General features: G+C 44.7%; 2 protein-coding genes across 11 annotated transcripts in view; one reads left to right on the top strand and one right to left on the bottom strand.

The window, feature by feature from the left end:
* Positions 1-3788, bottom strand: part of GLYR1 (glyoxylate reductase 1 homolog) — a 24714-nt gene extending 20926 nt beyond the window's left edge. For 2 of the 6 annotated variants that reach the window (XM_075830700.1, XM_075830706.1), the window contains exons 1-3: positions 3364-3561; positions 2027-2063; positions 1676-1755 (exon numbers count right to left, since the gene is read on the bottom strand). In XM_075830700.1, the coding sequence (XP_075686815.1) occupies positions 1676-1755; positions 2027-2063; positions 3364-3404 (158 nt within the window). In that variant the 5' untranslated portion in view covers positions 3405-3561. The other 4 variants (XM_075830701.1, XM_075830703.1, XM_075830702.1 and 1 more) reach the window with 4 other exon arrangements.
* Positions 3473-12416, top strand: part of UBN1 (ubinuclein 1) — a 27762-nt gene continuing 18818 nt past the window's right edge. The window contains exons 1-4 of one of the 5 annotated variants that reach the window (XM_075830695.1): positions 3473-3905; positions 4606-4962; positions 9033-9122; positions 10545-10640. In XM_075830695.1, coding sequence (XP_075686810.1) covers positions 4732-4962; positions 9033-9122; positions 10545-10640 — 417 coding nt within the window. In that variant the 5' untranslated portion in view covers positions 3473-3905; positions 4606-4731. Of the gene's footprint in view, positions 3906-3961; positions 3986-4068; positions 4238-4293; positions 4506-4605; positions 4963-9032; positions 9123-10544; positions 10641-12416 lie in introns of those variants that run through there. The other 4 variants (XM_075830699.1, XM_075830697.1, XM_075830696.1 and 1 more) reach the window with 4 other exon arrangements.

Here is a 12416-nt window from a genome sequence, read left to right as displayed (position 1 = left end):
CAGGATAAGTAATGTAATGTATGTATACAGTGACTCCACCAGCAGAATAGTGAGTGCAGCTCTGGAGTATAATACAGGATATAACTCAGGATCAGTACAGGATAAGTAATGTAATGTATGTACACAGTGACTCCACCAGCAGAATAGTGAGTACAGCTCTGGAGTATAATACAGGATGTAACTCAGGATCAGTACAGGATAAGTAATGTAATGTATGTACATAGTGACTCCACCAGCAGAATAGTGAGTGCAGCTCTGGAGTATAATACAGGATGTAACTCAGGATCAGTACAGGATAAGTAATTTATGTACACAGTGACTCCACCAGCAGAATAGTGAGTGCAGCTCTGGAGTATAATACAGGATGTAACTCAGGATCAGTACAGGATAAGTAATGTAATGTATGTACACAGTGACTCCACCAGTAGAATAGTGAGTGCAGCTCTGGAGTATAATACAGGATGTAACTCAGGATCGGTACAGGATAAGTAATGTAATGTATGTACACAGTGACTCCACCAGCAGAATAGTGAGTGCAGCTCTGGAGTATAATAAAGGATGTAACTCAGGATCATTACAGGATAAGTAATGTAATGTATGTACAGAGTGACTCCACCAGCAGAATACTGAGTGCAGCTCTGGAGTATAATACAGGATGTAACTCAGGATCAGTAATGTAATGTATGTACACAGTGACTCCACCAGCTGAATAGTGAGCGCAGCTCTGTAGTATAATACAGGATGTAACTCAGGATCAGTAATGTAATGTATGTACACAGTGACTCCACCAGCTGAATAGTGAGCGCAGCTCTGGAGTATAATACAGGATGTAACTCAGGATCAGTACAGGATAAGTAATGTAATGTATGTACACAGTGACTCCACCAGCAGAATAGTCAGTGCAGCTCTGGAGTATAATACAGGATGTAACTCAGGATCAGTACAGGATAAGTAATGTAATGTATGTACACAGTGACTCCACCAGCAGAATAGTGAGTGCAGCTCTGGAGTATAATACAGGATATAACTCAGGATCAGTACAGGATAAGTAATGTATGTACACAGTGACTCCACCAGCAGAATAGTGAGTGCCGCTCTGGAGTATAATACAGGATCAGTACAGGATAAGTAATGTATATACACAGTGACTCCACCAGCAGAATAGTGAGTGCAGCTCTGGAGTATAATACAGGATGTAACTCAGGATCAGTACAGGATAAGTAATGTAATGTATGTACACAGTGACTCCACCAGCAGAATAGTGAGTGCAGCTCTGGAGTATAATACAGGATGTAACTCAGGATCAGTACAGGATAAGTAATGTATGTACACAGTGACTCCACCAGCAGAATAGTGAGTGCAGCTCTGGAGTATAATACAGGATATAACTCAGGATCAGTACAGGATAAGTAATGTAATGTATGTATACAGTGACTCCACCAGCAGAATAGTGAGTACAGCTCTGGAGTATAATACAGGATGTAACTCAGGATCAGTACAGGATAAGTAATGTAATGTATGTACAGTGACTCCACCAGCAGAATAGTGAGTGCAGCTCTGGAGTATAATACAGGATTTAACTCAGGATCGGTACAGGATAAGTAATGTAATGTATGTACACAGTGACTCCACCAGCAGAATAGTGAGTGCAGCTCTAGAGTAATCTTGTACTTACTGATCTTCAGTTCCAAAAAATTTAACAAAAAAGCATTTCTTGCCACCCGGCTTCTTTAAATCTTTGGGCGGATTGACGATCTGCGGGTGAAAAGAAGAAAGAAGCTGAAGACAGAGAAATACACGGTGGCGGTATATAAACAGTAACGCAGGGGCTGATGTCATATACAAGGAGTGACGCGGACCGGATGTTACTGGGCGATGAGACGACACCAGACCAGATGTCCTATTCAGCGGGACGCCCAGCACACCCGCCCGTCTGTTGTATAGTGGGTGCCCTCAGCGCTGGATCATTTAACCCTCCATGGGAATCTGATACATGACAATTCTATAGAACGATCGCTGCGCTCACCTTTCCAGGCCACGGAGGGTACCGGCCCAGTTTCCCCCTAAAGAGAAGGAAGGACATTGAGGTAAGAATCCCAGAAAGTCACAGAACGAGGGCAAAATCCTCAACAAGTGATACAATAAATACAGAATAGCCCCTCATCCAGACACGTGCACCGCTCCCCGACATCCGGACTGAACCCCAATACTAGACCCTAGGACACGATCCCCCACTGTACAGAACCCTCCCCTGAACCCCAAGACTAAAAGTCATCCCAACACTAACCTGTACCTACTCACAACACCCCCTAGATCCTCACTAATCTCCAAAACTAGATCCCCTGACATCAGATTCCCTAACACAATCTTCCCTTTCCTCCCAATACTAGATCCCAGGCAGGATCTCCCCTGGGCCTGTGACACTCCTCTGACAGGATCCCCCTGGTCTCGAAACTAGATCCTCTTGCTGGATCCCTGACACTAGATCCTCCGACAGGATCCCCGACAATAGAACCTCCTGGATCCCCAACACTAGATCCTCCAACAGGATCCCCCGACACTAGATCCTCTGGCAGAACCCCTCCTGGATCCCCAACACTAGATCCTCTGGCAGAACCCCTCCTGGATCCCCAACACTAGATCCTCCAACACTAGATCCTCTGGCAGAACCCCTCCTGGATCCCCAACACTAGATCCTCTGGCAGAACCCCTCCTGGATCCCCAACACTAGATCCTCCAACACTAGATCCTCTGGCAGGACCGCTCCTGGATCCCTGACACTACATCCCCTGGGCATTGTCCTTTCTATATCCCTAAAAATAGATCCCCAAAAGGAAACTGCCTGGATACCCAATACTAGATTCATGGACACACGAGAGGATCTCTTAAAAATGTAAAACTGGATCCTCTGACACGTTCATGGATCCCCAATACTAGATCCCCTGACAATATTTTCCTGATCCCCAACATAATCCTCGTTAGATACTGGATCCCAAACATAAGTAAATCCTGATCTCCTGAGCCAGATCCCGTACAACACCCGACCTGTCCACGGGGGGGACGCAGATCATGTCACCGGGAGTGCGCAGGACTAAAGGACGGGGGAAATCACAACATCTGCGCCGATCTCACAATACACCCCCCTCCAACTATAATCCTCCACACAACCGCCCCCCCTGACATGTACCCCCTCCAACCGTAACCCCCCACATCACCCTGCAGACACATCTACATAACACCCCCCCCACCTGCACTGTCACATGACCCTCTCTGTAGTGATCGTACATCCAGCCGGTCGGCGCCTTTCTTCCGTGCCCCGGTGTACCCGCCCGCCCAGCTCTCACCGGCCGCAGCAGAACTCACCACACCAGATCTCCTTGTCGTAGACTCACTGGCGTCGCCATCTTACCGACACAGGCAAGAGCGGGGAGAAGGAGGAGGATGTGGGGATAGGAAGCAATACAAGCCGCGCAGAGGATGCCGGGAGAACAGGAAACACCCCCACCCGCCGTGCTCGTACCCTACGCAGCAGCAACGACAAGCGTACACACTCGTCACACGAAGGCACTCACGTGCGCATCGACAACCAATCCACGACCTCCTCCACGTGCCGGCCTCCACCAATAGGAAAAGGCGGGAAGTCGCTTCGCTAGACTGAAAGTCCCGTCAAAGAACAAAGCGCGGTCACATGACCCGCCAAAGCGCTAATTGGCTGAGTCGGTCACGTGAGGCAGCGTGCAACGGCTGTCAAGGTTGTTTTTGTTCTTGCCGTCGTCCTGGATGATATAGCCACGTGACATACGAAAGGGGAGGGGTGAAGGGGGGGGTTCTACCGCTTCACCGGAACACGTGACGGCGCCTTTCATATGACGTTTTTCAGTTAGTGGGGACCGGAGAACGTCGCGGTAAGTTAACCAGGGAGCAGTGCGTGAGGTCGTGGTAATGGGGACGGTAGCTTGGATTCGTTGTTCGGAAGCACTTCGGGGTACTTTGGTCTACCCCCTGTGTGTGGACATTTGTGGTCTGTTCCTTTCCCCCCATGCTGCTGGTAATGGAGTGACCCGAGCTTCTAAAACAAAGCTCCGCGAGTGGTCGGGGCTCATTGTGTGCCAAGTGGCGGTATCCCATAGCAACCGTCAGCTGACGATTCAGTCCTGTGATTTGTGTATTCTTGTATGTGGTATTGTCTTTTTCTCCTCAAGATCACCTCACACCATCATTCTGCAATACTTATTGGGTAATGACCACAAAATCGGCCTGCTCGCGGTCGTACTGCATGTGCCCTCATTTTGTGGTGTTTGTAAAGTCCTGGGCTGTTAATAAAGCTTGATCATTGTATAATGAAGAGTTCGGCAACTTTCTAATATACTTTGTCTAGATTCCTCACTGGTTTCAATATCTCTGCTTGCACTCGGTGAATGGAGACAATCTTGTTTGCATAGAGGCTAGAGCCGCATAGTGTTGTACACATCAGCCAATCCGAACAAGCAGTGCTGCAGTGTAAAGTATGTGGAGGAGGGACACAGAATCTGTCTGAGACATGAGGTGGGATTCGTACTAACATGGTCACCACTAATAACCTGTATCTGTGATTCTTCCTGACAGGATCTATCCGCGGTGATGAGACGAGAGGTCGCTGAGCCGCCCCGCTGCAGGATCCTAATGATTTATTTATTTTTAACACGATGTTTGTAATAAGCTGAACCCTTGTTCTTGATTTTGGGGGTAACCATGGCCGAGCCTCGGAGGGTACAGCTCTCCAGTATTCCATCCAATGCTCCTGTGCAGCCGCCTTCTCCCAAGAAGCCTCGCAACGATGATCAGGACCCGGAGATGTCAATGTCCGCCACCGTCCGCATTGCGCTGACACTCTTCCAGCCGGATCAGAAGAAATGCCCCGAGTTCTGCTATCCAGAATTGTTACGCAATTTGCAGGGAAACCACAAGAAACAAGTGGAGAAGGTAAGACCTTCCTCCTGTACTCCAGAGCTGCGCTCACTATTCTGCTGGTGGAGTCACTGTGTACATACATTACATTACTTATCCTGTACTGATCCTGAGTTATATCCTGTATTATACTCCAGAGCTGCACTCACTATTCTGCTGGTGGAGTCACTGTGTACAGACATTACATTACTTGTCCTGTACTGATCCTGAGTTACATCCTGTATTATACTCCAGAGCTGCACTCACTATTCTGCTAGTGGAGTCACTGTGTACATACATTACATTACTTATCCTGTACTGATCCTGAGTTATATCCTGTATTATACTCCAGAGCTGCACTCACTATTCTGCTGGTGGAGTCACTGTATACATACATTACATTACTTATCCTGTACTGATCCTGAGTTACATCCTGTATTATACTCCAGAGCTGCGCTCACTATTCTGCTGGTGGAGTCACTGTGTACATACATCACATTACTTATCCTGTACTGATCCTGAGTTATATCCTGTATTATACTCCAGAGCTGCCCTCACTATTCTGCTAGTGGAGTCACTGTGTACATACATTACATTACTTATCCTGTACTGATCCTGAGTTACATACTGTATTATACTCCAGAGCTGCACTCACTATTCTGCTGGTGGAGTCACTGTGTACATACATTACTTATCCTGTACTGATCCTGAGTTATATCCTGTATTATACTCCAGAGCTGCACTCACTGTTCTGCTGGTGGGGTCACTGTGTACATACATTACATTACTTATCCTGCACTGATCTGGAGTTACATCCTGTATTATACTCCAGAGCTGCACTCACTATTCTGCTGGTGGAGTCACTGTGTACATACATTACATTACTGATCCTGAGTTAAATCCTGTATTATACTCCAGAGCTGCACTCACTATTCTGCTGGTGGAGTCACTGTGTATATACATTACATTACTTATCCTGTACTGATCCTGAGTTACATCCTGTATTATACTCCAGAGCTGCACTCACTATTCTGCTGGTGGAGTCACTGTGTACAGACATTACATTACCTATCCTGTACTGATCCTGAGTTACATCCTGTATTATACTCCAGAGCTGCACTCACTATTCTGCTGGTGGGGTCACTGTGTACATACATTACATTACTTATCCTGTACTGATCCTGAGTTACATCCTGTATTATACTCCAGAGCTGCACTCACTATTCTGCTGGTGGAGCCACTGTGTACATACATTACATTACTTATCCTGTACTGATCCTGAGTTACATCCTGTATTATACTCCAGAGCTGCATTCACTATTCTTCTGGTGGAGTCACTGTGTACATACATTACATTACTTATCCTGTACTGATCCTGAGTTACATCCTGTATTATACTCCAGAGCTGCACTCACTGTTCTGCTGGTGGGGTCACTGTGTACATACATTACATTACTTATCCTGTACTGATCCTGAGTTACATCCTGTATTATACTCCAGAGCTGCACTCACTATTCTGCTGGTGGAGTCACTGTGTACATACATTACATTACTTATCCTGTACTGATCCTGAGATACATCCTGTATTATACTCCAGAGCTGCACTCACTATTCTGCTGGTGGAGCCACTGTGTACATACATTACATTACTTATCCTGTACTGATCCTGAGTTACATCCTGTATTATACTCCAGAGCTGCACTCACTATTCTTCTGGTGGAGTCACTGTGTACATACATTACATTACTTATCCTGTACTGATCCTGAGTTACATCCTGTATTATACTCCAGAGCTGCACTCACTGTTCTGCTGGTGGGGTCACTGTGTACATACATTACATTACTTATCCTGTACTGATCCTGAGTTAAATCCTGTATTATACTCCAGAGCTGCACTCACTATTCTGCTGGTGGAGTCACTGTGTACATACATTACATTACTTATCCTGTACTGATCCGGAGTTATATCCTGTATTATACTCCAGAGCTGCACTCACTATTCTGCTGGTGGAGTAACTGTGTACATACATTACTTATCCTGTACTGATCCTGAGTTACATCCTGTATTATACTCCAGAGCTGCACTCACTATTCTGCTGGTGGAGTCACTGTGTACATACATTACATTACTGATCCTGAGTTAAATCCTGTATTCTACTCCAGAGCTGCACTCACTATTCTGCTGGTGGAGTCACTGTGTATATACATTACATTACTTATCCTGTACTGATCCTGAGTTACATCCTGTATTATACTCCAGAGCTGCACTCACTATTCTGCTGGTGGAGTCACTGTGTACATATATTACATTACTTATCCTGTACTGATCCTGAGTTACATCCTGTATTATACTCCAGAGCTGCACTCACTATTCTGCTGGTGGAGTCACTGTGTACATACATTACATTACTTATCCTGCACTGATCTGGAGTTACATCCTGTATTATACTCCAGAGCTGCACTCACTATTCTGCTGGTGGAGTCACTGTGTACATACATTATATTACTTATCCTGTACTGATCCTGAGTTACATCCTGTATTATACTCCAGAGCTGCACTCACTATTCTGCTGGTGGAGTCACTGTGTACATACATTACTTATCCTGTACTGATCCGGAGTTACATCCTGTATTATACTCCAGAGCTGCACTCACTATTCTGCTGGTGGAGTCACTGTGTACATATATTACATTACTTATCCTGTACTGATCCTGAGTTATATCCTGTATTATACTCCAGAGCTGCACTCACTATTCTGCTGGTGGAGTCACTGTGTACATACATTACATCACTTATCCTGTACTGATCTTGAGTTACATCCTGTAGTATACTCCAGAGCTGCACTCACTATTCTGCTGGTGGAGTCACTGTGTACATACATTACATTACTTATCCTGTACTGATCCTGAGTTACATCCAGTATTATACTCCAGAGCTGCACTCACTATTCTGCTGGTGGAGTCACTGTGTACATACATTACATTACTTATCCTGTACTGATCCTGAGTTACATCCTGTAGTATACTCCAGAGCTGCACTCACTATTCTGCTGGTGGAGTCACTGTGTACATGCATTACATTACTTATCCTGTACTGATCCTGAGTGACATCCTGTAGTATACTCCAGAGCTGCACTCACTATTCTGCTGGTGGAGTCACTGTGTACATACATTACTTATCCTGTACTGATCCTGAGTTATATCCTGTATTATACTCCAGAGCTGCACTCACTATTCTGCTGGTGTAGTCACTGTGTACATACATTACATTACTTATCCTGTACTGATCCTGAGTTACATCCTGTAGTATACTCCAGAGCTGCACTCACTATTCTGCTGGTGCAGTCACTGTGTACATTACATATCCTGTACTGATCCTGAGTTACATCCTGTATTATACTCCAGAGCTGCACTCACTATTCTGCTGGTGGAGTCACTGTGTACATACATTACATTACTTATCCTGTACTGATCCTGAGTTACATCCTGTATTATACTCCAGAGCTGCACTCACTATTCTGCTGGTGGAGTCACTGTGTACATACATTACATTACTTATCCTGTACTGATCCTGAGTTACATCCTGTATTATACTCCAGAGCTGCACTCACTATTCTGCTGGTGGAGTCACTGTGTACATACATTACATTACTTATCCTGTACTGATCCTGAGTTACATCCTGTATTATACTCCAGAGCTGCACTCACTATTCTGCTGGTGGAGTCACTGTGTACATACATTACATTACTTATCCTGTACTGATCCTGAGTTATATCCTGTATTATACTCCAGAGCTACACTCACTATTCTGCTGGTGGAGTCACGGTGTACATACATTACTTATCCTGTACTGATCCTGAGTTACATCCTGTATTATACTCCAGAGCTGCACTCACTATTCTGCTGGTGGAGTCACTGTGTACATACATTACATTACTTATACCGGGTGTAATTCAGGATCAGTACCTGGTAAGTAATGTATGTACACACTTTATGTAGACTTATTCTATATGTGAACTGTAGATGGCGCTGCATTTATCATAGTCATTTTCCTTTCGGGCTCCGCTCCATGATAATATATTTTTTCTCTTCTCTTGACTTTCAGACTCAAAAGAAACCATTAGATCCCTTCAATATTGAAGAAGCCGAGAGGAAGGAAGTTGAAGCGTTATCTAAGAAGTTTGAGGAGAAATATGTAGGTGTCGGTCACTCCACGCTGTTCTGCGCTCTATTGCTCTCTGGTTTTCCCACTTAAGGCCCTTTTTAACACTGAGTTTTTTTACACGATTTTTGCTACGGATATTACCTCCCTTTGTTTTCAGTGGGAGGTGTTTTTCCCCGCAAACAGAAAAAAGCGCTCACGGGAAAAAGAAGCGTCCTGCTCTTGCTTGAGACGTTTTCCGCCTCAAAAACTCCATTGATATCAATGGAAGACGCTTTTTTTGATGCGTTTTATGTCAAAAACCACTGAAGGATTTTTCGTTTGCCAGTTGAAGAAATAGGTAAAAAAAAAAAACGCACCAAAATACGACCGTGGGCGCAAAGACACTTCAAAAAAACTGGAGATGATTTTTCCAGGCAGAGTTTTCTGCCTGCAAAAAAAACTCTGTGTGAACAGTACCGTAAATGTTCACGAACTCTTCAGAAGACTTTGTATACATCGTTAGTACAAGTGAATAGAAGAAACTTTGTAATATATTTTATTTGAGAAAAATGTCTCGGTCTCCTCCTATCCGGCTCCTTTCCTCCCTCCCCTCATAAGCGCTCATTCAGACGACTGTGAATAACGTCCGTGCGCTGCGCAGGGAAATCACGCGCAGCACACGGACCGGTTGATTTATATAGGGCCATTCACACATGCGCGTTCTTCACGTTCGTGAATCTGATCCGTCCGTGTGAATGTAGCCTTACTGTTCATTCGCTCTGAATCTGCTGCTTTTTCAGTCTGCGAGACAAGACAGACTATAATCTCACTGAGGGATCAGGTTACAGCTGCCCATAAAGGTCTATGGAGAGGGGAGGGGGAAGGAACAGGAGCAGAGTGAGTCACACGGAGATGCAGCTTCTAGTAAGAGTTCTCTCACCCCATCGCAGGATTCACAGCTACACTGCTCATTACTGCTGTATAATCTCCTCCGTGCAGCTTCTATATATGTGATGGATGGAGATAGGAGAGCTGGATTCTCCTCTTCTACGTGTGCTGTGTATAGAAGACATGATCGCAGTTAGGCTCCACCCACTAGCTCGGAAAACTGCTAAAGAATGGCGTATACGTGTCATAACGTGACAGAAATAGTTATTCCTCATGTTCACACACATGACATCCTATTCTGAATAGTCACATTAATGGTTAGGTGCGCTTTAAGGCATTGAGGAGGTCACTAGGATCTTCTATTAATGTCTGATCATGGGGGATCAGGCAACGTAATCCCCGCCAATCGCTAAAACGAAGTCTCAGTGGCGCTAAAAAAAACAAACGTGCCTCTAACTCCTATTGTTTTTTTTTAGAGGCCGCACGGTCGGCTGTTGACAGTAACGGGCTCTGTGATCTGTCTGGAGTTGTAGGTTCCTTATTTCCCTGTATGGACGACGCTCTTGACCTCTTATGTTTCTACAGGGAAAGCAGAAGCGACGCAGGGACCGCGTGCAGGATCTCATTGACATCGGCTACGGGTATGACGAGTCTGACTCCTTCATTGACAACTCTGAGGCGGTAAGTTGTCACAAAATGAAGATGATATTCAATGATTGTTGCAGAGATCTTGCAGTGTATGGCTCCTTTAACAACCAAAGTACTGATACTGAGAAATAGGGCAAGTGTGGGAGCGCTGGTCAGATGAGGGGTTAATTGTCCCACGTGTGGACGACTGTACGAATACCTGCTCGCCATCTGTGGACTGTGTGAGGAGGTCGGGGATGTATATATTGCTGCACAGGATATAGAATCCCGTAGGGTTTACTGAACACCTGGACTGTATCCCTCTCCAGGTCCCTGAACAATTGTCTTCATTGGATCCTGTGAGATTTGGGATATTAAAATTACACTGGAATCTTAATCAGTCTCTAGAGGATTATATGGGTAAAATAAATGAGGAGGAGGGGCGACGTTCTAACATTTCATGATTTACTAAGATAATGTGGGTTTAGGAAAATAAAAATAAAACCGAAACCCCGTGTAATGTACATAAAGAGCGGAGTCACTGTACATACATTACTGATCCTGAGTTACATCCTGTATTATACTCCAGAGCTGCACTCACTATTCTGCTGGTGGAGTCACTGTGTACATACATTACATTACTTATCCTGTACTGATCCTGAGTTACATCCTGTATTATACTCCAGAGCTGCCCTCACTATTCTGCTGGGGGAGTCACTGTGTACATACATTACGTTACTTATCCTGTACTGATCCTGAGTTATATCCTGTATTATACTCCAGAGCTGCACTCACTATTCTGCTGGTAGAGTCACTGTGTACATACATTACATTACTTATCATGTACTGATCCTGAGTTATATCCAGTATTATACTCCAGAGCTGCACTCACTATTCTGCTGGTGGAGTCACTGTGTACATACATTACATTACTTATCCTGTACTGATCCTGAGTTACTGCCTGTATTATATTCCAGAGCTGCACTCACTATTCTGCTGGTGGAGTCATTGTGTACATACATTACATTACTTATCCTGTACTGATCCTGAGTTACATCCTGTATTATACTCCAGAGCTGCACTCACTATTCTGCTGGTGGAGTCACTGTGTACATACATTACTTATCCTGCACTGATCCTGAGTTACATCCTGTATTATACTCCAGAGCTGCACTCACTATTCTGCTGGTGGAGTCACTGTGTACATACATTACATTACTTATCCTGAGTTACTTCCTGTATTATACTCCAGAGCTGCACTCACTATTCTGCTGGTGGAGTCACTGTGTACATACATTACTTATCCTGTACTGATCCTGAGTTACATCCTGTATTATACTCCAGAGCTGCACTCACTATTCTGCTGGTGGAGTCACTGTGTACATACATTACTTATCCTGCACTGATCCTGAGTTACATCCTGTATTATACTCCAGAGCTGCACTCACTATTCTGCTGGTGGAGTCACTGTGTACATACATTACATTACTTATCCTGAGTTACTTCCTGTATTATACTCCAGAGCTGCACTCACTATTCTGCTGGTGGAGTCACTGTGTACATACATTACTTATCCTGTACTGATCCTGAGTTACATCCTGTATTATACTCCAGAGCTGCACTCACTATTCTGCTGGTGGAGTCACTGTGTACATTACATTACTTATCCTGTACTGATCCTGAGTTACATCCTGTATTATACTCCAGAGCTGCACTCACTATTCTGCTGGTGGAGTCACTGTGTACATACATTACTTATCCTGCACTGATCCTGAGTTACATCCTGTATTATACTCCAGAGCTGCACTCACTATTCTGCTGGTGATGTCA

Source organism: Rhinoderma darwinii, chromosome 6 (assembly GCF_050947455.1).
Source record: "Rhinoderma darwinii isolate aRhiDar2 chromosome 6, aRhiDar2.hap1, whole genome shotgun sequence".
NCBI classification, from domain to species: domain Eukaryota; kingdom Metazoa; phylum Chordata; class Amphibia; order Anura; family Rhinodermatidae; genus Rhinoderma; species Rhinoderma darwinii.
The sequence above is the reverse complement of the archived record's forward strand: the minus strand, read 5'-3'. Positions and strand labels throughout refer to the sequence as shown.